Source organism: Monodelphis domestica, chromosome 4 (genome assembly GCF_027887165.1).
Source record: "Monodelphis domestica isolate mMonDom1 chromosome 4, mMonDom1.pri, whole genome shotgun sequence".
Lineage (NCBI taxonomy): Eukaryota > Metazoa > Chordata > Mammalia > Didelphimorphia > Didelphidae > Monodelphis > Monodelphis domestica.
In genome coordinates, this window is record NC_077230.1 from 186,811,493 (window position 1) to 186,838,943 (window position 27,451).

The 27,451-nt window shown below is 33.3% G+C and overlaps 1 protein-coding gene and 1 pseudogene across 3 annotated transcripts in view; both read right to left on the reverse strand.

Moving 5' to 3' along the window:
* Positions 1-27,451, reverse strand: part of ATF2 (activating transcription factor 2) — a 100,645-nt gene that overhangs the window by 42,947 nt on the left and 30,247 nt on the right. For all 3 annotated transcript variants that reach the window (XM_007494414.3, XM_056794023.1, XM_056794022.1), the window contains 6 exons: positions 16,748-16,844; positions 12,288-12,406; positions 12,025-12,153; positions 8,517-8,695; positions 6,752-6,866; positions 4,173-4,259 (listed from right to left, as the gene is read on the reverse strand). In XM_007494414.3, the coding sequence (XP_007494476.2) occupies positions 4,173-4,259; positions 6,752-6,866; positions 8,517-8,695; positions 12,025-12,153; positions 12,288-12,406; positions 16,748-16,844 (726 nt within the window). The remainder of the gene's footprint in view (positions 1-4,172; positions 4,260-6,751; positions 6,867-8,516; positions 8,696-12,024; positions 12,154-12,287; positions 12,407-16,747; positions 16,845-27,451) is intronic.
* LOC130454236 (U2 spliceosomal RNA) lies at positions 18,276-18,422 on the reverse strand (annotated as a pseudogene).

A 27,451-nucleotide genomic window follows, 5' to 3' on the forward strand; every position in this document is an offset into this window, starting at 1 on the left:
CCAGTTCAAAACTGATTCTCCTTTATAGAGAAAGCAAAATTAGAGCTGAGCTACTCTACCTTCTGCCAGTTACCATCATTGCATGCGTATTTATCATCACATTCACATCCTATGTAGTCCTATCACTCCTTTGATAATCTCCTTTTATTGCATATAACAAAAAACAAATCCATTTTAATTTCCCTTACTTTTTGTCCATTCATTATACACCTCAGTTACCTTTACTTGTCTTTGCTTCCATGTCTTTAAAAAATCTATTTCAGGTTATGAATTCCCTAAAGATTTTGTTCTCTGGATAATTCCACATTTTCCTTCTAATTAGAACTTTAATTTCATTTCAGAAAACTTTCCATTTCTCCTGGGTTGACTTCTGCAGGATTCTAGTTTACAGGCTCCTTACCTATCTGCTCTCTCCAATGTAGTAGCATGTCAAACTATGTCATAACTTCTCCTCTATCAACAAACCCTAAGCTGGGTTACTGACTTCACCAAAGGTTCTCATCCTTAACAATCCTTTTATTTTTAATTGCGAGAATTACATTCAGAATAATTTTTCCTTAACTTCTAAAGAATGAAATTTTCTTTAAGGTAAGTCAAGCCATTACTAGTTTCTCTGATTGGTAGCTAAAGAGGTTCAAGGAATGGATACTGAAGTCCCTAAAACCCTACCCATTGTGCCAGGATTATGATGTGCCCTGAACCCCTTAGTTATGGCCTTTTTTTTGTTACAGGTAGTTTATAGTAAACTCCAATGATATCACTTCCGTTTCTCAAATTCCAATGATAATATCACTTCCGTTTCTCTTTCCATTGATTTTGATCTAAATGTTCTCCATAATCCTTTGGTTGTGGAATTTCTTCTCCATTAATATAACTTTTTAACATAAAGCACAACTCATTTCCTCCCTGTTCCCTTTTCCCCTCAATTCTGTTTTCTTCTGAATAAAATAACCTTCCAAAGAACCATATACACAGGCAAAAGTCTCATTCCATCAAGTCTCTGTAATTCCTATTAGGTAAAACTTGACTCTGGGTTAGGATAACTAACTTTTTTTATTACCCAAATTTTGCATTTGCTCTCTGAGTGTATGAATTTTATTGTTGGCATCTTTCTTAGATTTTGTTCCCTTTGATTTTTTGGGATTGCTTTACAGCATTATTGAAGTCTGGTTTTTCACCTCACCACTCAAGTGAAACTACTCACTTTAGGGTTATCAATAATCTATTAATTGTCAAATCTGGTCTTTTCTTAATCCTATTTCTTCTTGATTTCTCTGCTATATCTGACCCTCCTGACTACCCTCTCTCTCTGGATATTCTCTCCTTTCTGGGGTTTTGTGACACTGTTCTCTCTTGGTTCACCTCTTTATCTGACTCCATTTCAGTCTCCTTTTCTGGCTCCTCATTAGCATCATGGATTCAGTTGCCTCATCCACATGCCCTAAAAGTTGATATTTTCAAAGAATTTGTCCTGAGCCCTTTTCTTTTCCCCCTCCATCTTCTCTCTTGATAACATCGTCAGTTCCCATGGGTTTAATTAACATTTCTATCTATAGATCTGGGAGTCATCTGCATTAAGCTCTTTTCTTCCCTAAGATTCAGTATTGAATCACCAATTGCCTATAGGATATTTCAAACTCGATATCCTGGAGACATCTTAAACATAACTAAAAGTGAACTCATCTTTCCTCATAAAGCCTCCTTTTCTCCAAACTTTTCTACTTTATTCAAAAGCCCAATGTGTCAGGTTCATAATCTTGGCATTAACTAACTCTTGAATCTTCCTCCTGCTGCCTATCCAATCACTTATCAAATTTCATTTTTAGATTATTACCTTCACTCACACAACTACCACCTTACTTTAGGCTCCCGGGACCTCTTGCTTAGAACACCAGAGAAGCCTCCTATTGAGTTTTTCTGCTTCTAAATCCCTTTCAATATTGCAGATTATCCTACATAATGTTAATGAAGTAATTTTCCACAAAGGCAGGTCTGTCTTTGGCACTCCCTCCAATAGCTCCCTATTGTCTCTATGATCAAATATAAACCCTTGCATTTAACTTTCAGGATCCTTTATAACCTAATCCTAATCCATCTTTCCAAATGGAAATGCTCTTCTGCTCCAAGGCAGAAGAGTGGTAAGGGCTAGGCAATGGGGGTTAAGTGACTTGCCCAGGGTCACACAGCTGGGAAGTGTCTGAGGCCAGATTTGAACCTAGGCTAATAAAAAGGCATGTATGTTTTATTAACCACTCCTCACAACATGGGGAATTCACTGCCTTATCATCTCTGCCTCAAAAAGTCTCTGCCTCTCTTTTCTTTTAGGATACAAGCCAGTGGGACAGCTAGATATAGCACAGTGAATTGAATGCCAGGACTGGAGACAGACAAGAGGTCCTGGATTCAAATTTGACCTTAGATACTTCCTAGCTTTATAAGCTTGGGCAAGTCACTTAAGTGTTAACACTCAACTGTCTAGTCCTTACCACACTCTTCTGCCTTGAAACCAATACTAAGTATTGATTCTAAGATGGATAATAAGGGTTAAAAAAACTCAAAAAATGAAGATCTACTACATGAAACTTCTCTTGATTACTTCAACTGCTAGTGTCCTCCCTCCCAAATAACCTTAAATATTTACATTTATTCTCTTTATATTTATGCTATATATTTTACATGTACTTTTCTTGCTTGTTAGAATATAAGCTCCCTGAGACCTTACAGTTTTTATATAAGTATCTAGCACTTAGCACAGTTTGTGAACATAGTAAATACCTATGGATATGGTGCCTAGCTTGGTGAATAGAAATAATTTTCTCCTGTCTCTACTCTTCAGATGTATTTTCTTTTTTGTTTTTACACTTAAGTGCTTCTTCCATTTTTGTAAGGAATAATTCATTATCCTTGTTAATTTGGAAAGTGGTGAGCATTTCTTAAGCTCCTTTTTTTCTTTTAGAAGGGAGATCAATTAAGACTTTGAGAATATTTAAGTCACTTATGAATTACTACATATTTTATTCAGGACAAGACAAAATTATTCCTGCTCTCCTTATTTATTTGAAATAGTATCCTTGGTCCTTTGTTGTTTCTGCTAGCAGCTCACTCACAGAAGAAGATGGGGGCAAATTGTCTGTGTTTATCTGTAAGTTTAGAATTTGATTACAAATTCCTAAATCCTAGCTGAGTGCTCTTTGAATTAGTAACTCTTGCCTTTTAGCAACTTGCCACACATAAATCCATCCAAATTCCTCCTCCCCATATTCTATCTTATTTATAATTCTAAAAGACTCCATATAACCTTCATAATTCTTTGTTTTGTTCAAATCCTTCTGATTCTTCTATATAAGTGGATAAAGATACTTGTGAAGTATTCCATTGCTAAATAAATTTGGGAAATATTTTCCTTAAGAGTTTTCCCTGAGGGCAAAGAGAATTGACCTAGAAATATCAAAGTTACAGGGTTATTTTTAAAATTCTGAAATTTAAAAAAATTTCCTCTGTCCTATACACATAAAAAAATTAAAATTCACAGAATCATAACTGTCTTAGATTGCAACGGGACTTAAGAGACTAACTAGTTTTTCCAGATGACAAAACAAATACAGTAAGGTTAAGAGGCATATGTAAGGTCATATATCAAGATTAGGCAGAGATAGGAATATAATCATGCTTTTCTCTCAGTTAATATTGCTTTTTCTAAAATTCTTACTGTGACAAATGCAGTATTTTCTGGCTTTTCTTAATATAAGTTTTGATCATTTAACTAACCAACTTATAGACTGTTTGTTAATACAAATTAAGACAAACATCAACTTTATGCTTGAACCTCCTTAGGAGAAAATAAACTAATTTTCTGATGCAATGCAAACAGTTTCCACCAGGAGGAGCAAGGGAGTTTAACTTCTGAATCAACATAGTAAAAAGTGGCCTTAAAAGTGGCTCAAAGTAAGTAAGGTCTGTGCCTTCTGAATCATCAGCCCATTCTTTTGGGGCAGTATGTCTTCTTCAAGAATTCAGGTTCTTCTCTAATGCTCTACAAAATAAAATCTTTCAAACTAATGCATGTACAGGGACTAAGTGGCACATTTAAATAGGGTATTATTACATGAAAAACAGATCCACAATAAACTCAAAGGAAACTTAAAAGAATCTAAAAACAAAACCTCACTTACCATTTTAGCCTCTGACTGCACTGGTTGTGGGGAAGAAGGACCTGGGATTCCTGGGATACTAGGCACCATGGTGACAGGTCTAACAAGCTGTGCAAAGATGTTAAAATTTATTTTTTCTACATAATATAATATAGAAGCCTCATTCTGTTTATATGATGGGCAATATAACAAAAACTGGATTAAGAAGCAAAAAAATAAGTATTAGCAACTGAGAGGATGGTATATGTATGAATACACACATATGGACCAACATATGAACTCACACAATTGTCTTATTTCTTAATTCCACAACCATATTTTCTCATCACCCTATTTTTCTGTCCCTTGATAGTCCCATAATTTATATAGTCATGCAAAAAAAATTCTCAAAAATTTTCCATAGTTCTACTAAGAGGAAAAAGTAAAAATTATTACTTAAAAATATTGTAAATGTAATTATAATAATTTTATTTTTTCACATAAATCTCTCAGGTTTTGGCTTTTAAAGAAGTTGTTTCAGTTATCTAAAAAAAATCTAATTCTAGTATTAAAATTTAATTTTAAAAAGATCTAATGGAATACCTAATTCTCCCAATAATGCCAGATAAATGCAGCAATACTGCATGTGGGTTGATACCAAATAGCTTTTATCAGACCATTTTAAGAAACTGAAAGAGACTAGGGTCGAATGAATACTGGTTCAGAAATGTGTTACTGGAATAGTTTCCGCCTTTTCTCCCTCAATCTAAGAGGTAAGGTTAGGTCTGACATTGGCTTTAAAGAGGTAGGTTGGTGGCTATGTCCCTATTACTGTTCCTAACAGTTCATTAAATGGACACTTCCATCTGACTTAATAGTATTTTAAACCCTTATTAAAATAACTGCTATAAAGTATTATGATGACCATAAATACTGGATGACATAGACACTTTAAATAGTAATTTGGAGTGAACTAATTCCATTGATGTTGAATTGAAGTAAAGGAAGAGTGCAGTATCCTTTGGCCCATCTATTGTAGTTTGAATTTTCAACATTTTAAGATTATAATTATTATTGGTTACTTAAATAGTCACAGATACTTTGTATTTCCAAGTCTATCATAAAAATGTACAGAAACACAATGCTTATAACAATTCTAAATTTGCTGGTAGGCTGCCTGACATTACTAAACAATAGTCATCTTTTAAATAGACATTCTAAAGCTAAAAGTTTGGCTTAAAGAAGCATTCGAAAAATGACACACACATAGAAATTTATGTGTGTACTACATATCTGTATGCATATACATGTGTGTATAATTATGTAAATATGTAAGTATACATGCATGTGTGTATATGTGTATACATACATACATTCACATAAGTAAACCTTCATTATAATTATGTGGGATGTAGGGTAACTTCATTTCTCCTCTGTGTTATTTGTGAGTGATGGTCATGGCCAGGATCTGGGACTGTAGCAGGACATCATGCTTCCTATATAAAAATTGCCTCCAATGCAGCCTGGTAACACATCTAGTGAGCTGCCTGAAGCAGGAGACTTGCCTGTAGTCTGAGAATGAGTAAGACTTGAACTCAGGTTTTTCCTCATTCCAAGGCTGGCCTATATTCTCTATCATGCTGCCTACTTCTGAAGGAAAAGCTAAAAGAAATGTTCTGTTCTATTATATTTCTAAGGCATTGTTAAGAACCTTAATATTTTTGAATGGAGGAATCCTAACTACTAGATTTTAATAATGATAATTAAAAGTAATTGCTAGCATTTACTAACAGTCTAAGGCCTGCAAAGCACTTTATAAGCATTATCACATTTTATTCTCACAAAAATCCTGAGGTAGGTGTTATTATTAATACCATTTACAGATAAGGAAAATGAGGCAGACAGGTCAAATGAAATGACTTGCCCAAGGTCCTCCTTTGTATGACTTTCAAAGTTCTTCATAACCAAGTCCCCCACTAACTTTCCAAATCCCCCCATATATTCTATGATGCAGATGCACTTGCCTCCTCGCTGCTCCTAAAACAACATACCCCATCTCCTGAGTTGGGCATTTTCACTGGCTGCTCTGTAACCCTTGAGTACCCTCCCTCCTCATCTTCTGGTTTCCTTCTTCCACCCAGCTAAAATCCCACAGATAAAAAACCTTTCCAAATCCCTTTTCATTCTAATGTTTTCCCCTTGTTCATCATTGCCTATTTCTACTTTATTTATACAGTTACTTGTATGTTGTCTTTCCCATTAGATTATGTACTCCATGAGGGGAGGGATTATCTTTTGCTTTTCTTGCTGTCCCTAGTCTTTAGTACAATGTCAGGCAAATGGCAGGTTGCTTAATATTTATTGAATGACTGATTTAGCTTGTAAGTATATGAAGCTGGATTTGAACTAAAACCTGTCTGATTTCAGGTCTACCTCTACTACCTAGTTAACTCTAAAAAAAACTTACCCCCAAATTTCCCTGCCATACAATGTAGTAATTATTTTAAAAATTGATACAACTTTCTAATAAAAAATTATCAGCCTTGAAATATTTTCTGTTTATTTTACTAACATTCCTTGTTGATGAGAAAAAAAATTAAATATTTAAATTTTATACTTACTGGAACTGCAGCAGGAACATGTACATTAGAATTTGTAATTGAGGCAGGAATGGCAACGGGCATAGTCTGTCCATTGGGAAGATGTAACAATAGAGGAAAAGGACCTGGTACGGGACTGAGAAACAAAATGGAGAGAATTTAAGGACAAATAAAAAGCAAAGAAAAAACGGGTAATCTTATCTTTAAAAAATAGCTTGATGATAAGTGTACTTACTATCATACTCCAACCTTAAAAAATAAGATTTTGAAATGATTGCAATTTCACTTGAAAAAAAAATGAAGTCATTTTTACCAAGAGTTCCTTCTTATCCCCTTCCCCTCTCTTTCTAATCAAACCTCACTCAGAAACCTGACTACTATGACTACTATCCATATCCTCCTTCCTTCTGATCTCAAATGAAGAGATGGCTTGCTTTTCTCCTTCCATGCACAAGGGATTCTATTCCGTTCAGTGTTCTCTGGTAGATTTTCTCTTTTATCAGCCCCACTTTCACTATTAACTTCAAGCTCTCCCTATGTACTGAATGCTTCATTACTGCCTACACGTATGTTCATGTTTCTCTCACTCTCAAAAAATCATTTATCTATACCTGTTGGCTATTTTCTCTCTCCTCTGTTTTGTGGCTAAACTGATGCTTCCATTTTCCTTCTAATTTTCTTAACTTCTGACTTCATTCAATTGAAATTGTTCTCTTTCCAAAGTTCCCAACAATGTCTTAACGGCCACATCAAAGTAATCTTTTCTCAATCCTCTTTTTTTTTTAATCTCTCTGCAACCTCTGATATAGTTCTTCATCCTTTTCTCCATCTTTTCTGACTAGGTTTTTATTTCTCAAGGTTTTATTCTTGGCCCTCTTCTCCCTCAATCCTATTTCACTTATCAGCTCACATGGATATCATATCATTATCTATGCAGATAATTCCTAGATATACTTATCCAACCTGATACCTCCTGACTTCCAGTCACACATCGCCAACTGCCTACTTCATATTTTGAGCTCAAAGACCTGTAGACATCTTAAACTCCTCATGTCCAAAATGGAACTTACCCCCACTCCTTTTTCTAAGTGCCTTAATACATTTGAGGGTACCACCATCCTGCTTGCCAACCACTCTTAACATAGATGTTTTCTAGCATCATTTCTTCCCTCTTTCACACACTATATCCAATCAGTTGCCAAGTCCTGTTGTTTCTCTCTTCCTAAAATCTCCATTACTTCCATAATGCTACAACCTGGTACACATTCTCCTGATAATGAGCTTTTTTTAACTCCTAAAGTTCTGAAATAGGTTTCTGATTAAGTCTCTCTCCTTGCTTCAATACTGTCTTCATTCTAGTCCATCCTCCACTCAAAATGATCTTCCTTAAGTGGATGTCTAACTAAAACAACTCCATATTCAAAAAAATCCAGTGGCTTCTTCTCACCTTCAGGATCACATATAAAATCATGTCTTTGGTGTTCAATACCCTTGGTTGGCGTTTAAAGTCCTTTATAATGTAGGCTTGCAAATTAGCTTTTTGTTTCAAGTGTAGGAGAAAAGAGGACAGGAAGGCAAAATTATAGTGTATTGAGAGTTATGGTATACATTTTTTATCACTAAAAAGTAAATAATTTTTTTTTAATTTAAAATTTATCCCAACCACCCATCCCCAACACCCAAATGAATGAAAGAAATGATAAACTCCAAAAAGAAACAAGCAAACAAAAAAACTCCAGGAGAGGAAAACAAAATCATCATTTAATTATCAAATGATATTACTTACACTATTGGTCTATTGGAGGAAGGAGCCTGGGTGATAACAGTACTTGATGTTGGAGAGGGTACTGCCTGCTGAATTATGACACTTGAGTCTGAACTTGTAAGCAGGACATTGGGAACCTGTAATGATGCTGGACGAACTATAGTTGATGTAGGTTGTGCAGTCTGTGACAATGATACTTCCTATTAAACAGCAGGATAAAAGAAAACAATTTCTATATTTATTCAAAGTTTTTTAATGATATGTAACTACAAGCAACGAGAGGACACTGGTCTCTAACCAATATGTATCTACTATATCTATTGGGCAGAATGAAGTTATTATCCAGCACATGTCCAATTTTATTAACTCAGTGCACATACTACTTTAAATAAGGTCATTAAAGTAGCTTCAACAATAACCCTGGGTAGAGGAAGAAGGAAACAGTGTAATACTAAGGAAGCTACAACAACTAATCACTTTTGGTTAGTGTTTACTGCTGTTCATTTTTTTTTTAATTCTTACCTTCTATCTTAGAATCAATACTATGCATTGGTTCCAAGGCAGAAGATTATTAAGGGCTGTTAAAATAGGAAATAAGACTTAGGACATAAGTGATTGACAGGGCATGGGATTAGAATTTTCCCTGGAGCTGGTGGAATAGAATCCCAGAGAAACAGTTAAGCAACTGACAATCTCTTTGAACCTGGAGGAAGAGTATTTTCCTGGAGCAGCTTGAGAAACCATCATTCAAATTACAAGCCTAGGAATATTTTTGGCTGTGGAAAAGAAGTAATTCTTCATTCTTCTGCTGGGCAGATAGAACAGACCACCTTTGGATATTTCTCTTGGTATTTTTGGACTTTGCCCACCAAAAGACTCTGTTGTAAGATTACTAATCCCTAAAGACTTTGCCTTTAATGTACTTAGAAATAAGATAGTTGTAGTCAGACAGTTTATAATTTAGAGGGTAAAATAATTAATATCACTCCCTTTCCCTTCTTTCTCTTTTTACCTTCCCCTTCCTTGTTTTAATAAAATGAAAGTATTTATATGTTTCTTCCCTAAAATCTCTTCAATACTATTGCAATATTTCAGGGCTAGGCAATGGGGGTTATGTGACTTGTCCAGGATCACACAACTAGGAAGTATCTGAGGTCAAATTTGAACCTACGACCTCCCATCTCTAGACCTAGCTCTCAATCCACTGCCCCATATAATTTTATTTTGAAGAACACCAATGACAATACAGGGTGATGTCTTTACTTGCACATGAATTGGATTTAAGCGAGGCAGAGTTGCACAAAGTCATCAGCTCCTACTCTCTTCTGGAATCATCTAAGTCCATTGAGAAGATAGAAGTCAGGATAACTGGCTATGGCCCAGAATGCAGTGGATGACCGTAGCATCTTCAAAGTCTGACCAAGCTCTATGCACTACACAACACCTGCTTCAGTCACCTTCATGGTCTTTGGAATAAATTGTTCTTGTCTACCCATTCTGCCAGAAGTCTTCACCTGCTTAGCACAGACACTCCCTTAATTCACTGATGAGTTTTGAGGTCTGTGAACTACCCTCAACCTTATTTAGCTTGTCTGCCAAAATCGTTTTTTGTGGAATGTGACTGCTGTACATGCTACAGCTTTCAGGTGAGATTTGGGTGAAAGGTGGATGACCAGCCCTGAAATGGGCTTAGTAAGCCATCACACCAAAGTTCTAGTGCTCCTTTAACATCCCCGTACACCCCTAACACCTACAAGTCATCCAGACAGTACAGGGTTAGACAAAGTAACTATAAAATGGCCCTGTCCAACTTCATCATTCTGATTAAAGATAAAAGCACTTCATTGAGAATTGGTTATATCTATGGCACAACATAGTTAAAATGGAGAGAGAATAGATTTAAAAATCAAAGGGGTCTGACTTAAATTCTACTTCTGTATCTTGGTTTCTCTAAAATGAGGTCACTGAAATACATGGCATCTGATGTGCCTTCTAGCTCTCAATATATGGTCATGTTGTGGAATCTCTTGTTCTACACCACCACCACCCAAAACCTTTTAGATGCCAAATGACCCTAGGAAACACAAACAAGAGGATTTTTTTAGATCATTAACAAATGAAATTTTAAAAATTACTTTGAAATATTATTTCAGCTTTAGCTCATCCCTTAAAATGTTATTTCTGTATATTCAGAGGGGACTAGCACATCTGGTGTGGGGGCTTGCTAAGACCTTTTCAGAGCTGCTCATCTACATTTTTACTCAACTCTCACCTGTGGCTCCAAGAAGCTATAACATGCACAGCAGCTAAATTCCAGTAAAAAAAACATTTTGACAGATAAGCTAAACAAGGTTGAGGGAAACTCACAGATCTCAAAACTTGTCAGTGAATTAGGGGGATATCTATTCTAAGCAAGTGAAGACTTCCTCTGGCAGAATGGGCAGATGAGAACAATTTGTTCCAAAGGCCATGAAGGTGGCTGAAGCAGATTCTATGTAGCACTTTGGACAGCCTTTCAGGATGCCACGGTTATTATCCACTGCATTCTGGGCATAAGACCAGTCAACCTGACTTTTATCTTGCCACTGGACTTTGACTCTGGAAGAAAGTCTGATGACTTTGTGCAATTTAAAAGCAATTCGTGCACAAGTCAAGAAATCATCCATGATGTCAATGGTCCTCTGAAACAAAGGATGAACGACAATTTTGAAAAGGATAGAAACTTTTAATTTATTGAATCAAATGTGAAAGGAATTCTAAATCACTGAAACTACATGCCAAATACCATTTCTATAAATGAATATGGGTCTTCTAAAGAAGTTGCAACACAGACCAGAACAGAAAGGCATGGGATTAAAGCTAAAAGCAAGCGTTTATATAAGAAAAAAAGGAAACAAAAACAAAACTGATACTGTCATGGATGGATGTGGACTGCATGTATAGATTTACACATTAATGATATGGCAATTTGTTTCTTAGGATACAGACATTCCTTAAATAAGCAGATCAGAAAAAATCTATCAAAGAAATCTGGGTGGCTCACTCAGTGGATTGAGAGCCAGGCCTAGAGAGGGGAGGTTCAAATTTGGCCTCAGATACTTCTTAGCTATGTGACCCTGGGCAAGTCACTTAATCCCCACTGTCTTCCTGCTCTTCTGCCTTGGAACCAATGCATAGTATTGGTTTTTAAGACAGAATGTAAGGGTTCAAAAAAAAAAAAGGAAGAAATTTGGTCAAAAGTTTGAATTTCATGTTTGGTATTAATATCCTAAAATTGATATCTAAAATTATTTCCTTCTCAGTTTTCCTTTGTTTACAGTAAAGACGGTATTATTATTCAATGAACATATATCTTTCTTTTCTTGAAATCCTTGGTTTCTTTTTAATTATACTATTTTTTGTTATACTGTTAATAAAATGGTATAATGTGTATACTAATTTTAAATGTGTATTTTTTTCAGATTATGCAGCTTTACACTGTTAACTAATTAATTCTAATTAATTCCCCCAATAACTATCAATTTCTAACCTTTTCATCACTGGTAGTGGATTCTGGGTGAGGTAAAGGACTATCCTGGTGAGATGTCTCCACAGCAGAAGGCTCTTCAATTTTGCTTCTTATGATGGGTGTTGCAAGAGGGGATAAATCTAGGGGCATCTAAAATGCAATATTTATTAAAGTCATTAAGTACAAAACAAAAATAAAGGTAATAAGTGCGTGAGTCCAAGATACTATAATAATAGCAACAATATCTCTATGAAGCCTTGAAATTGCAAATATTGCCAACATACTTTTTTAATGTCATCTTCTGAGGCTTTTTTGAATTCATTTTCAAATGGACTTGCTAGCTCATTGAACAAACCCACTTCTTCACAGTTCTTCAAGAATCGTGTTGGTGTAGGTGTCTGATCTGAAAATAAATCAAAGAAATAATCACAAATCATTTTAAGTATTAGAAAAGATATTCTAAAATTTGGATATAAATACAACAACAGCAAATAACTGATTCAGTCAGTTGCATATCTTTTCTTTGGAAAAAACTCTTCCTTTAAGGCAAACAAGATTTAGTTAAATTTCTGCAACAGACAAAAAAGGTTCCTCTAGCTTTATAGAAATAAGTTTAAGAGAAGTCTTCCTACTGCTTATCAGTGAGATAGCTGGCTACGTCAATGTGCTCCGGGATCGGTTATTTTAAATCAAAAACATCCCTACTATCTATCCAACATGTCAGTACAGTCACTTTAGGTTTCTCTGTAAGAAAACACAAAATAGAAGTCGCTGAAAACAAATAACCTTTAAAAGATGAAAGAAATGGTCATATTTATAAAATTTCCTTTCTCACATACTTTTGGTAATTATCTTGAAATCAACTTGGAGGGACAACAATATAAAGTTAATAGGCAGGCCAAATGGCAACGTGTTAATACCACAAAGAAAAAGTAAAAAAAAAATTTTTAATACCTACTTACCATGTTCTGAAACTATTTCTTAATTTTAATGCTAACTATGTCTGTATAAAGCGAAGCGTGCTATGTCAAAAAAAAAAATACCTGCCATGCCATGTATATCACAAGTAATAGTAATATTCTTGAGTGCTTCCTAACTTTAGTATAGTATATATCATTATTTGGATTTGCATGTATATACTATATGCAGTTATAGGTATACCTATAATATTGCCAAAGTAAAAATGCCAACTACTAACAAATAGTAGATTTATGCATTATAACTGCTTTGCCTTTCATTTCCAATGTCTATTAATTCATATAATTTTTGCTTTAATAAGGCTTTCATCACATCAAATTGTGTATAACTTTTAATGTATCTTGCAAGTCCCTTGAGCCAAGAGAACCAGGCACAGCTGATCAAAATATTTTCTGAGGCTGTTTTCCTGATGTGAAAAACAGGATTTAAAAACTTCAAGCATATCAATGAAATTCAAAGGAGTGGACAGATAATTCACAAATTTCCTACTATTTGGTTTTGACCTACAATTACAGAAAATACTTGTATATTTTTAATATATATACAAGTTTTTTATAATGCCTGTAGTTATATAGACACACACTAGTAGAAATACGATATATCTTTAGTATGTTGTGACTTATTGTATATGTAATTTGATATAAAACAGGAATCCTGGATCCCAGACACTTAATCATTTAAAGTTTTTAAAAGGATTTCATTACCTTACTATTTTATGATTACTACCTTATTTATAAAATATTACTGTAACATACTCCTAAGAAAGTTATATAGTTAATCTCCAATGTAATTATATGAATTTCATCTCATATCTTTTTTTCAACTTAATGATTTGTTTATTCAACTGTTCTTTTCAGGGACTCTTTAAGGAATATTAAGAGGAAAAAACTTATGCGTTTTTCATTTAAAAAGGATTAGCTTATGAGAACCAGGCCTAGAGATGGGCAGTCCTAGGTTCAAATCTAGCCTCAGCCACTTCCCAGCTGTGTGACCCTGGGCAAGTCACTTGACCCCAATTGCCTAGCCCTTACCACTCTTCTGCCTTGGAGCCAATACACAGTATTGACTCCAAGACGGAAGGTAAGGGTTTAAAAAAAAAAAAGGATTAGCTTAATCAATTTTTATTAATACATTTACTTACACAGTCATAAGTGAAAAAGACATAAAACAAAATAAACCATTAAGGCTAAGAACTCAAATGTTAATCTACGTGCAACCATAAATATGCTAAATATTGATGAACAGTAAAAACTATACATATTACATAATCTAAATTATTTCATATGTGCATATGTAGATGCTTTTATTTGATGTTTAGATATAGCATATTCCATGAATTACAAATTTAAATACAAATTAAAAGTTTCATTTTATGAAAGTATGAGGTTGTCCTATGAGAAGAGGATTTATGGTTTTAAAAATGTTTCTTCTCCTTAGTTTTCATCAACTGCTCTAAAAAAGGGCAAATTAAGTTAGTATTATTCCAACAATTTAAGATTATTGGTCAAAAAGGGTCTATTTAACACTTAAAGCCAATCTAACTGTTCAAATGTATACATTCGCCTTTTTAAAAAGCAGCTCTTAAAGAAGGCTGTTAAGGTAAGGTATTATTAAGAATAAAATAGTACTCACATGGTATTTTAAGATTTAGAAAATGTTTTACATATCTTAATTCATTTGATCCTTACATCAATGCTGGGAGTAGAGTCTATTATTAAACCCATTTTACAGAAGAGGAAACTGCAGTAGAAAGAGATTAAGTGACTTGTTCAAGGTCATGGCTAGTAAATGTTTGAGGCTGGATTTGAACTTAGGTCTTCCTGATTTAGTTCAGAACTCTCTCCACTGTGCCACCTACTTACCTCAATAACTTGGAGGATCCCTAAATAATTCATATGTTTTCTCTTTTTCTTGGAGTAGGTAAACCAAATTATAAATTTAAAATATTTGGTCATCATAAACGATTCATAGAATTAAATAATTTCTAAGTTGGAAACAATTCTGGTGACTATCTAACGTAGCACAAGTCTGAAAAAAAAACAAATCCCAACAAAATGCCTTCTAAGTGATCACCTCCACCTGCTTTTCAATTGGAGACTTCTACTGAGGCAAAAAACCAGTAGGTTTCTGAAGCCTATTTCTTCTATTCCTGAAGGCTATTAAATTTTTGGCCACCAATTGTTAAAATGAATCCTTATATAAAATTTCATGCCTAAATTAGACATAAGAATATATCTAAAAATTTAATCTAAAAAGGTTCACTTGTTTTTGGTAATGGGCCGCCTGTACCTGAAGGACTTCAAGCAAAACCTCAATGATAACTTATCAGGTATGTTGTAGAAAGGATTCATATAATTCAGATCCATATTGGATTAGAGATGACTTCTGAAGAACATTCCATTTTAGCAATTATGTGAATCTGAGTAAAGAATTAGAATTTTTGCCATTCTAGGATTGTTAAATCAGGTCTATTCTAGGCAAACTCCTAAAGCTAAATTTACAATATCCAAGATAATCTAGAAACTTCTGTCCCTTTTTTCCTTTTTTGTTCTTCCTTGAGGGTCTGATAGGTATTTAAAGGCACTCTAAATATATTGCACATCCAAAAATTTCTAAATGACACCATTTCAAAACTCTCTTGAACAATATATTCATTTTCAAGTAGTATCTTTAAGGTACAAAAACCATTTTTGGAAATAGTTTCCCTTGGGAGTTTACAAAAAGAAGAACTATTTAAACTATATGTGATTTTTTTTCTTTTTTCTTCTTCATGACTGAAGGCAGTGCAAAGCCTAGCCACTGACATATGTTGTTTCTGAACTTGGTTCAAAGCAAGTGAGGCATTTAAGGCTCTGAGTAAATGAATACACATTTTCATAAGTAAATGAATAATTCAGAATTATTTTTTAAATCTGAATGCAGTTTTGTTAATTTTATAAAACAACGTAAAGAATATTTTATAATTTATGTAAAATTCTGAAATAAAAACTTCCATGATTATTTTTTTCCACAACAGTTAGCAGTTCCACAATAGGAACTGCAATAAAGATACAAAGATGTATTTGCATATAAAAATATGAAAAAAATTCTCTACCTAGTGTCAAGGGGAAACAATCAGCAAATTCATTTGTCTCTATTTTCACTTATTGTGAAAAGTTAATGTTTTAATAAAGTGTTGACTAATTTTAATGACACTGCCTGAATGAATAATGAAATTTAAACAGAGCCAAATTCCAGGTTATTTTCTTTTATTTGGGCTAATGAATGGTTTAAAAATCTAGGTGGAGCATCTTACTCCATATATAAAATTAACCTTAAACATAAACAGAATCCAAACTCATGAATTTGCTAATTGCTCTTCCTTAATAGCAGACACATGTTTAGTCCTTATAAGTTATTTCTAAAATACTTAGTAAATGAGGTTTAAGAAAGTTGGAAGTAACATTTACTTAACACCATAGAAATTCAATTATTTTAGTAATGTTTGTGCTTTTTATGCATGCTCAACCCAAAGTTCCCACTAATTCCAACAATACCAAAAAAGAAATCTACATTTAAAAGCACATAAAAAAGTGAATGAATGGTCAGAAGTGGAAATGGATATGTAATGGGTAAAATACATGTTGCAAACATTTATTGCAAATGAAATCATTGGCATTTTTCACCAGAGTAAAGTATATCACATATATGTACAGAAAATACACAAAAATTGTGCACATTCCAGGAGAACGATGTATATAAGCTATTAATAAAAGCATATACTAACCAGCCACAATGACACTGTCATTACGAGCTGGACCAAATTTCAGTGTCATCTCATGTTTATGTTTATGGACAGCCAAATGATCCTCGTTGGTAAAACGCTGTGGCAAAAAGTTTTAAAATACAGTTAAGATTTTCAATTTGATCAAAATAAATAATATGATATGGAAATTCATTTCCACAACATGTAAAACCACCATTAACATTGAAGTAGCAGTTTATCTGTTAACTACAAAGGATACTATCTTTGTTAGTATAGATAACACAGTAGATACCAAGTGATCAGAAAGAGGTACCCTAAATCTAAGAATAAACACTACAAAAATGTATCCTTATTCTGCAAAATCCATTTTTGATGAGCTAATTTAAGAAAATATTAAGATAGGTAAGCAATATAAATTTATCGGCTTGCATTAATTTCCATGTTATGACTTAACATCCTATGATTCTACATTTAATAGAAAATGAACACATGACAAATAACTGACCTTTGAAGACAGTAATTCATTTTTAAAGATTTTTAAAAATACTTACCACCTTAAGTGAAAATAAACTAGCTTAAATACTAATCTTGAGAAATTCTTCAGAAAATATTAGTCCTAGACTGAAATAATTTATATTCTTTCCGTTATCACATAAAAATGTATAAACATAATGGGACACACACATAAAAATAAGCTCTGCATTAAAGAACTTGCCTAAGAAGGGATAACTCTGATTTATAATTATATAGAAGACCATGGAAATGAGTGGACACACACACACACACACACACACACACACACACACACACACACACACACACACACACCACTTAGTGTTTTAACTACCAATAATTTAACCAGTCTTAACTTTTATTACAGTTAAAAAACTAAATTATTTAAATAAAATTCTTTTGAACACACTATAACAAATGTTGCTTAAAAATGGAAAGGGAGGGTATTTTAAAATTCACTTCATTATATTTGTAAAAATAAAAATCCCCCTAATACTGGGCATGTATTTTTCTATGCTACTTGATAAGTGTCAGATGCTAAATGTGCTAATGTAAATTGTTTATATACTCACTTAGAGAATACAAATATAAATCTTTATGTCTATCTTTGACATATCAACTTGCTCCACAGAAACATTTAGTAAGTGTACATGTTTTGTATTTGAAAACAGGCAATGTTTACCACTTAATGATAAAATTAGGATTCCAGAGCAATCATTTAAAAAAAATTAAACTAAGGAAAAGGATACCTGTTCAGATGCATATTGCACTAGTTCAATAGTGTCAAACTCAAATAAAAATGGATAGTGACTTAAGAAAATTCCAAGCTACAAAATGATATTATTTATGTCGTATTGTATTGTGTTAAACATTTCCCAATTACATCTTAATCTGGTTTACTAAAGTTTTGCGAGTCTTGAATGTAATACCTCTGCACTAGAGTACCTTTCAATGTGGAGCAATAATTTCTCTAGGAACTATAATATAATAATCACATATACTTTATCTCTTTACCAAAACTACTGATTCAAAAAATGTATTGTGAACTAGAATTCTTTAATGAATAGAGAACTATAGCTTCACTGTTCTCTAGAACCCTAAAATAATAGACTAAACAGACAATATATTTTAGAAGTTTGGAATCATACTACATTTGATCTTAGCCAAAAGGCCAAGAAGCGATAGTTTGGACTCATAAATGTAAATCTATGGAATATAGAATGAATCACAATCTATCAATAACACTGTTATGAAATCCTTACAAGAAAAAAAGTTCAGAGTGTATTGAGTTCTGCTAGACAGCATTTTTTAGTACACTGCTAAGTTGTCAAAAGTATGGAAGCAACATCTCTTTGTGCAATGAAAAAGGCAGTACACAACTTTTAGCAATTATTATGATGAGTGAAAAGAAATGTAGAGTACATATTCACAGCTTTGCTAGATTTAGATTTCTCATCGTTTATATACTCATATGAATGCATCTACTTATCCTTTCCCTTTCCATTTTGATAATGTTCCCCATTCCTCAACAGGAGTATCTCTTAAAATCATTGAATTTGAGAATTTAAAAGGCTCTTACATTCTTATTTAATCTAATGATTTTATATATGTATCAACTGCCTTTGTCTATCTACCTAATCTTAAATTTTTTTAAATCTGAAACATCTTTTGTTGTCCATCAAATTAATTTTTTTCTTTAAAAAAGCAAAACAAAACCCAAATCCAATCATTCAACTCAAAAAACATTACTCTACATGATAGCATATATGCACTGTGCTAAATGTTAATGGGCCAGATAGAAATAATATCTCTTAATCACTAATGTTCCTGGAGCTTTGACAAAATGGTTGACAACACAAAAATTAATTATCTGTTACCTGAGATCATAGAAATCTTAGACTAGAAAGGTACCTAAGGTAAACCTAGTTCAACTTCTCATCCAATTCAAGAATCTCTTCTAGCTTTCAACTTGGCAGTTAGCCTTTATCCACTATTTGAATATTCCAAATGATAACTCATTATTTTATAAGGCAGTCTAGTTTAATATACCTTTAAAAGTTGTTATATCTTACATTATTTTGTTAACTTAATTTGGGGCTGCTTAAGTTATTGCAATTGTATATTTTGAGACCATTATATAATGTCCCAAACTTTCCCAAAAAGTTTTAATTTAAACATAAAAGTTCACCTAAATTCCTCTATGTTTATTGGGAGTTTCCAGAAACAGTCATAATATATTAAAAGGTCTGGAAGTATTCATTCTACTGGCAAATCTAGTGATCATGCCTACTTTTCATATGCCAGATTTACAAATATCTTGCAGAACAATGGAAAAGAAGTATAGTTTCTCTTCTCCATGACTGCCCCAGAATTCTTCACTGGTTATGGAATTCACCGTAAGGAAGCTATCATAATCAATTCCCTACTACCCTCAAGGGATTTTAGTTAGAATTCTCCTTCTTAGTACATATTTTCCCACCCACTGTTGCACACTTCATGAAAATATTAAGTGAAAATATTAAGACTGCTGAGCTAGACTGCTTAACAGTCAAATGCTTGGAAAACACACATCCATCAATACAACAGCATTCAAAACTCTCTTGGAATAGTTTGGTAAGAATAATTCTACCAATCAATAGAACCAAATACTACTTACCTGTCCTAATGGGACAGACAAGGGACACACAGGTAAAGTGTAGGTATATGGTAGTTAGAAAATTACATAGGAAAATTCAAACTTAAAGCAAAATATTGAGTGAATATTCTCAATTCAAAATAATCTGTGGTACGTACATATGTAATAAGGTAAATTTAGGGTCAATATAATTAAAAATCTCCCCATCACTTTACTTTTTTTCCTTCTCATCCTCCCCACTGAAGGGGAAGTAGAAGATGGTTACCTGACACTAAAACAGAAAAGGATTCTTCTTTTTTTTTTAAACCCTTTCCTTCCATCTTAGAATCAATAATAAGTATTGGTTTCAAGGCAGATGAGTGTGGTATGGGCTAGGCAAAGGAGGTTGTCACATAGCTAGAAAATGTCTGAGGCCAGATGACATCCCATCTTTAGGCCTGGCTCTCAATCCACTGAACCACCCAGCTGCCCCTCCAAAGAAGGATTCTTGAACTAATAGCGTCAAAGGCTTTTTGCAATTCTTAGATTCTGGGATTAGTAGATATGAGGCTAGCACTCCTCTCCTGCTGAATTTAGGGACAATGACAGAAAATATAGCCCTCTGAAAAAATGAAGTTATTTAGCATCAATCTAAATTGAATGAAAAAAAATTTTTTAATGCTAGGTTGTTTTCCAAACTGCTTAAAAGGTCAGGATTTCTTCCAAATATTACCAATTTAAAAGATTAACTAAAATCAGTTCATGACAAAATGCAAAAAGAAGAATGGTGGTCTAAATGGAGCCCAAGTCAACCAGTAATGGCAATAAACATTTATTAAGCACTTACTAATATGCTATGTTAAAGACTCAGGATAGAAAGAGGTAAAAGACAGTCCCTTTTCTCAAAGTGTTCACAATTTAATGGGGTGATAGTTGAGCTATCAATGTGTTTGTTTTATCTGTCACAGAGAAAGTCTACATTGTATCTGGAAGGTATCCAAATTATTACAAAGGTGTTCTCTCTTAAAAGGACAGAGATGTCACATGATTCTCCAGGCTCTCACAGCCCTGAATATAATATAAAATTGTCCAACCCCCTTAGTTCTGACTCCATGCTCATTAAGCAATCTTATGGTTACCAAATTTTTTTTTAGGCTAAATGCCAGAAAAAGTGTATTCTGTATTACCGACCCAAATACTCTGTTTACTAGAAAAGTATCACTCATTCCACGGCAAATAATTAAGATGACATTCCAGGTATAAAATCAGCCTTAAGTGGTTTCCTAAGGTCTGACCACCTTGAGGTTAGTTTTTCCCCTTACCTAGCTAACGAACCATACTTTCTTTGCCACATCAACAGCTCTGTCTCATTCCCTAAGAAGGTATCTCAGGACTCTGTGTGGGCCTGGCCATCTTCTTTTTCTAAACAGTCTCTCAAGATGGCCTCATAAGCTATTACAGGTTTAAATTATTCTCTCTAAGCAGATGAACTGTGGCGTTTTATCTATCTATCTATCTATCTATCTATCTATCTATCTATCTATCTATCTATCTATCTATCTATCTATCTATCTATCTATAAGATTCACTCTAGCCTTGCTCCTGAATTCCATTCCGACATCACTGGCTTTTCCACTTCATACATTTAGCTGTCAAAATGATATTCCTAAAGCAGAGGTCTGACCATATCATTTTCCTGCTCAAGAAGCTCCACTGGCTCCTTTTTGCCTGTAAGATGAAATACTAACACCTGTTTGGCTGTTAAATACTTCACAATTAAGCTTTATCTTTTCTTCCTAAAAATTTAATGCACACTGCTCTCTCTACTTCAGTCAAACTGTTCTTATTATTTCTCAAAGAAAATATTCTTTTGCAAAAGAACAGAAGCCTTTACACTTAAATGATAGCGACCACTGCCAAATAAAAATTCATCAGATTAGAATTTCAGAAATTATTAAGGAAGAAAATGGGAAAATCCAACATGTTTAACAGTCATTCATTCAACACTGAGTAACTATAATTTGCAAGGCATTATTAAAACAAAATTAATTCTTGTCTAACTTTTAAAGAAAATTGAAACTGTAGTCAGATATGAAGGAGATGAAAGAGACAATTACCAAAATCTTAAAGTGGAACACAGGATGACTATCAATAAATCAAAATATTTCTCAGTACCTGCCACAATGAGAAAAATTTGACATCCATCATCGGTGTGGCTTTATGCTGAAATGTACTGTTTTTCATGGCTTAGTAGATACACAACTATGTGGACCAACACTATTAAATTTGTGAGTTTAATAAAACCAAAAGATTCACAAAATATTAAGATATGGATGAAACTTTTAGAAAGAAATTTATTCCCCTACATGCCTCCACTGCCAATTTAGTTTAGAAATTTGAAGCTGGAAAAAAAATTTTTTTTAATAAAATAACTATTGTTATTTGTCCAATCTCTTGAATTTAGTGGCAGTATTTAGAACACTGTAGATGTTAGCAACCACTGCCAAATAAAAATAAAAATGTAGAATCCAAGCCTAATTTTTTTTATGCCAATTGCCTCTTGGTTCCAGAGTTTATATGGGATCTTGTGCTATGAGCAAATTTTGAGAGACCTTTGACATTTATAAGCTATTAAAGCAAACACTCAAAGATTGCATGTTCAACCCATTTCTATCTCCCCAAAGAAACAAGAGATCGCCTTATTCAATTTATTTTTGCAACCATGTTAAAAATATAATAAACAATAAATCTGTTTTCTGAGTAACTAATATTCCTAATCCCCTGAAATAGTCTTTCAATACAATATGCTATAAATATCTTTTAAAGCAAGAAGAGAGTTACACAGAAACCACAATAAAGTTTATGGTCTAATTCACAAAGAACAATTTAAGTCAACAGATAATGAGCACCATAACACCTTGATGCCAAAAGCTTTTTACTTTTATCACAGAGTGAAAAGAAGCCACTCAAATCTGCAACCTAGAATTATGCTACATATATACATGAAAATAATGAGACTCATTGTTAGTATAGCAATAGTAAAGAACTACTGAAAGTGTCAGTAAACAATCTAGTCTTCCAAACAAAAACTTCGGAAAAATGTTTTCTTAGAAAGACTACATATTAGAGAAAATATCCAGTCCCAATTATATAATTTAGATTTTTTAAAATTTTAAACTAAAAGATAGTTGAAAATATAACAAAAGAATAATAAAATAGACCTGACAGCATTGATACCATCAAGAAGACTCAAATGTACTTCAGTATTTTATCAAAGGGATTACAGTCAACAAGGGTTTCTTCAGTGACACTGAATGTGCATGAAGAAAGAAAAATTGTCAATGGTTTTCTCATTGGCTATTAAGCACAAGCCCTGAATCCTCATTATGACTTTTAACTAAAGGATGGACTTTAAAACAAGGTTGGTTGGACTAGGATCTAGTTAATTAATTATATGATATATAAATATTATGTGTTTATATTACATATAAGTAAATATATAATATAAATATATAATAAAATTAATTTAAAATTATTTTTTTATTTTAACAAGGTGTAAAAGAATCTGATTCTACGTCCCACGATAAAGATCCAAGGATAACATTAAAATAAGACCTTAGCATTTCTTTCCAGTAATTCAGATTTCTAATTTCAAGCAAACTGCCAATGAAGCTCCTGGGGGCAATCAAAGCTATTCTGTCTGACACGGTTGCAGGTGGAAACCAGAGATTGCAAAGCGACCCCCTGGAAGGATGGAAACACTCATTCAGCCCCCTTTTATGTGACTTCTCTCACTAACATCCCTTACTATTGGAATTACTATGATTACTGTTCTCTCCCTAGCTTCAGGAAAAATAATGAGAGCAAAATACTTGCAGGATTAATACATGTCCCACTTTAATCTCCCCAGAATATCATCAAAAGATCATACTTACAAAATTAAATCTAAAGATTCCCATGTACCCACTTAGGTGGAAAACCCCTTTCCTTTTTTCCCTAGGCTTAAGTCTCTAGAAAAACCACATTCAGATTCTACATTTCCCGGGAGCCCACTGACTTCCTGTCATTACTTACTTCCTGTAGACAGAGGATATTAGTGAGTGGGCGGTCCTCTTGGGGCTCTTTGATTTGAGGACAGCAAGCATGGTGATGGTGGTGGTAAGGTGTGCATTTTGAAATGGCTGATAGGCCATGGGCATGTGTTCTTTTTATTTTACCTTTTTATTCCTTTACTTCTAATGATCATTAATAAATCTCCTAAAATATAATATTTTTATTATTGAGATTTAATTTTAATTTTTAAACATCCTAGGAATGACTTTGATTCACTGGGTCCGTTTCCCAACTTTCTTTAAACTTATTTGTTCCCTCCATGATTCTTTATGTTCATAAGATTTAAAAAAAATCTTCCTATTCTAAATATTGTCTTTGATTGTCATCCCTCTCTGTTTGGCAAGTAAGTCAAGTTTCCTACTAACGCAGTTTGGGGGCTCTTTTTGATCTTCTTGTTGTGGCAATAAATTTATATTGGTTATTATTTTTTGAATAAAAATGTTTTAATTGTACTGATACACTGTCCTCCACCCATTTCTCATGTTTGGCGTTGATAATTTCTGTAAATACATTATGTGGGAACTGCTTTATTGTACATTATGTCTTTTTTCTCATTTTTATTATTCCAGATTTATTAATTTTGATCTTGGTGTTAACAAGACAATAGTTTGACTGTATACAGATACGTGATTCAAGAATGACTAGATCTAATTGATTGCTGTTTGCTAACATATGAGTCATTTAATTTTCAGTCATACTATTACATTCTCATCATATCTAATAAATTCTCATTTTTGCTTTGAAGTTTCCTTCAGTCTTGGTGCAATTTTAAGTTTGAATAACTTAAATAGGCCACATTTTTCTAACTTCTCTTGACATCTTCACATCTATATTTTTGTATTAAAGACACTGAATATTCAAGTATATGTTGATTTATTAAGGAAAATCTTGCCAAGTTTTTCAAAGAGTATTTGTATTTTTTCATTTTCTGCTAAAGCCACATGAGCTAGAATTAATTTCATGGTGGTCTTCTAGTCTTTTGGCAAATACTTATCCTGCACACTGCCATTCATGAGATCACCAAACATGCTATGGAATTATGCTTCTTACTGCCTTTGAATGCATAATAAAAAACCAATTTCCCCAACTCTTTTATTTATCTTTAAGAAAGGCCTAGGAGATATCCTTCCATCTAGTAGCAATTTCCTTTGGTTGTCTAACCAATAACTCAAGAAGCAGTTATTAAGCACCTATGATGTACCAAGCACTGTGCTAAGTTCTAGGAATAAAAAGACAATTCCTAGTCTCAAGGAGCTCACAGTGTAAAAGAGGAGGTAACATGAAAACTAGGTACAAACAAAACATATACAAGATAAATTAGACATAATCAAAAGTAGGAAGGGATTAGCTCTAAGAGGGATCAGGAAAGGTTTCTTGTAAAAATGTGTAATTTTAACTGGGACTTCAAGGAAGCCAAGGGAAATTGGAGTCTTAAAAAAAGGAGAGAATTCCAGGCATAGTCTGCCAGGAAAAATGCCCAGCCAGGAAAAGTATATGTGAAGGGAGACAGAAAATTAGTCAGTGTCACTGGATCACAATAATGTGAAAGCAAATAAAGTATAACAAAATTGGAAAGGTAGGAGGGAAGCCAAGTTATTAAGGTCTTTGAATGCCACACAAGATTTTCTATTTGATCCTAAGGAGTCAGTAGAATTTATCAAATTGAAGAGAGACAAAGTAGGGGAGGGGAAAAAGGGAAAAAACAAGAGTCAGATATGACTTAAGAAACTCAATTTGACAGCTGAGTAGAAGATGGTTTGGAGTGGAAAAGACACTTGAGGCAGAGAGACCAACCAGCATCCTACTGCAATAGTTCAGGGGTGAGGTAATGAGGGTCTAAACCAGGGTAGTAACAATGTCAGAGAAGATAAGGAGGGAATAGATGAGAGAATTACAAGACATGATTCCATTGCTCTTATAATTTGTTTGGATGAGGATCTTATAGTATATTAACAGCTAAGATAAGTTTACAGTTGTCCAAAAACTGTGATTACTGGGATCATCTCCTATTTCTTATCACTATGATATCATAAACACAAAAGTGTAAAGGCATTTCACATTTTTCCTTGTTTCACAGGTTACCAAACCCTAAGAATTTATCACTAAGACAGCAACGGATTTGACAAAAACTCAGTTCTGTTCAACAAACATTTACCAAGTACCTTCTAAGAGTAGGCACTGGCCAGGTACTTGGAATATATAACAACCAAAACTGTCCCTCAGAGAGCTTATGTTCTACTGAAGAAGAACAGGAATTAATAACAGTAACTTAAAACATGTATGTAAAGTAGCCCTTTTCAGGGTATGGGTTCTACCTTTCTCAGCAAATTTAACATAAACTATTTTTTGTACAATACTAAGAATACAGGGAGCACTTCATTACTAATACAGGGAACACTTCATTAATCTGATAGTGCATGGAGTACCAAGAGGCCAATAGATAAAAAATGATATAAATACTTCATTTAATCTATTTTTGTAAAAGATTTACATTTTTAAAAAAATTCTGTTTCACTTGCACAATTGCAAAGGATTTAGGAAATTTCCTTCTATTCTCCCAGAATATAGCAGTGTATTAAATTGCAAAATGCTAATATGTAACACAGCTTGTTTACTGGCAGTTTTAAAAAAAGTCACTTCAAGGGAAATAGGAGAAAAAAAAGAAAACTTTCTAGGGGGAAATTTTTTTCATTCTTATATTTCTCTGCCCTAGCTTTTTTTTTTTTTTAGGGGCAAGGATGGGAAGAGTGTGTGGAGGTGAGGAGATAGAACAGGACAGACCCAATTTGCTTGAAGTATTATGAGGTCAAAAAATTTACTCAGGGTCACACAGAGATGGAATTGGAACTCTGATATTTCTGACTCTGTGGCCTCATTTTAATCCACTAAGTCAAAATGTTTCTGTTTTCATTAAAAAGAAAAAAGGGAGAAACCTAACATTTCCTCTCTGTATTACTTAAGATAACACTGATAGAAAAGCCTAATTTTATAACTGGTTATTAGAGAAAACATAAGTGATTATTTAATTTCTGCTTACCATACCATGAAATTCTCTTTTGAAAAGAAAGGCAGGTTAAAATAATTATTGACTAGCCATGGATTAAAGCATAAAAGTGCTTCCTAAGGTTACAAAACATGTAACTGTGTAAATGTATATATGTATAGATATGCATATACACAAATGTAGAGATATGTACTTAGCTATGCATACATAGACATCACACATAAGTATTGGATATTTATTCTGACTCAATGTTTCTATAACATTTACATTATGAATGCAATAGCAATTAGATTAACAGTTTAAATGTTACATATGAAAAAAATAAAAAAATTAATTTCTGAAACTTTTCAACCAAATATTTCTTTTTGTTTTATAACATAAAAGACTTGAGAATACAAGTATGTCAAAGATAATATAGTTGGTTGCCAACTAATTCTACAATAGTACAAAACAAACCAGCATTTTTCTGCAAGTATTTTTA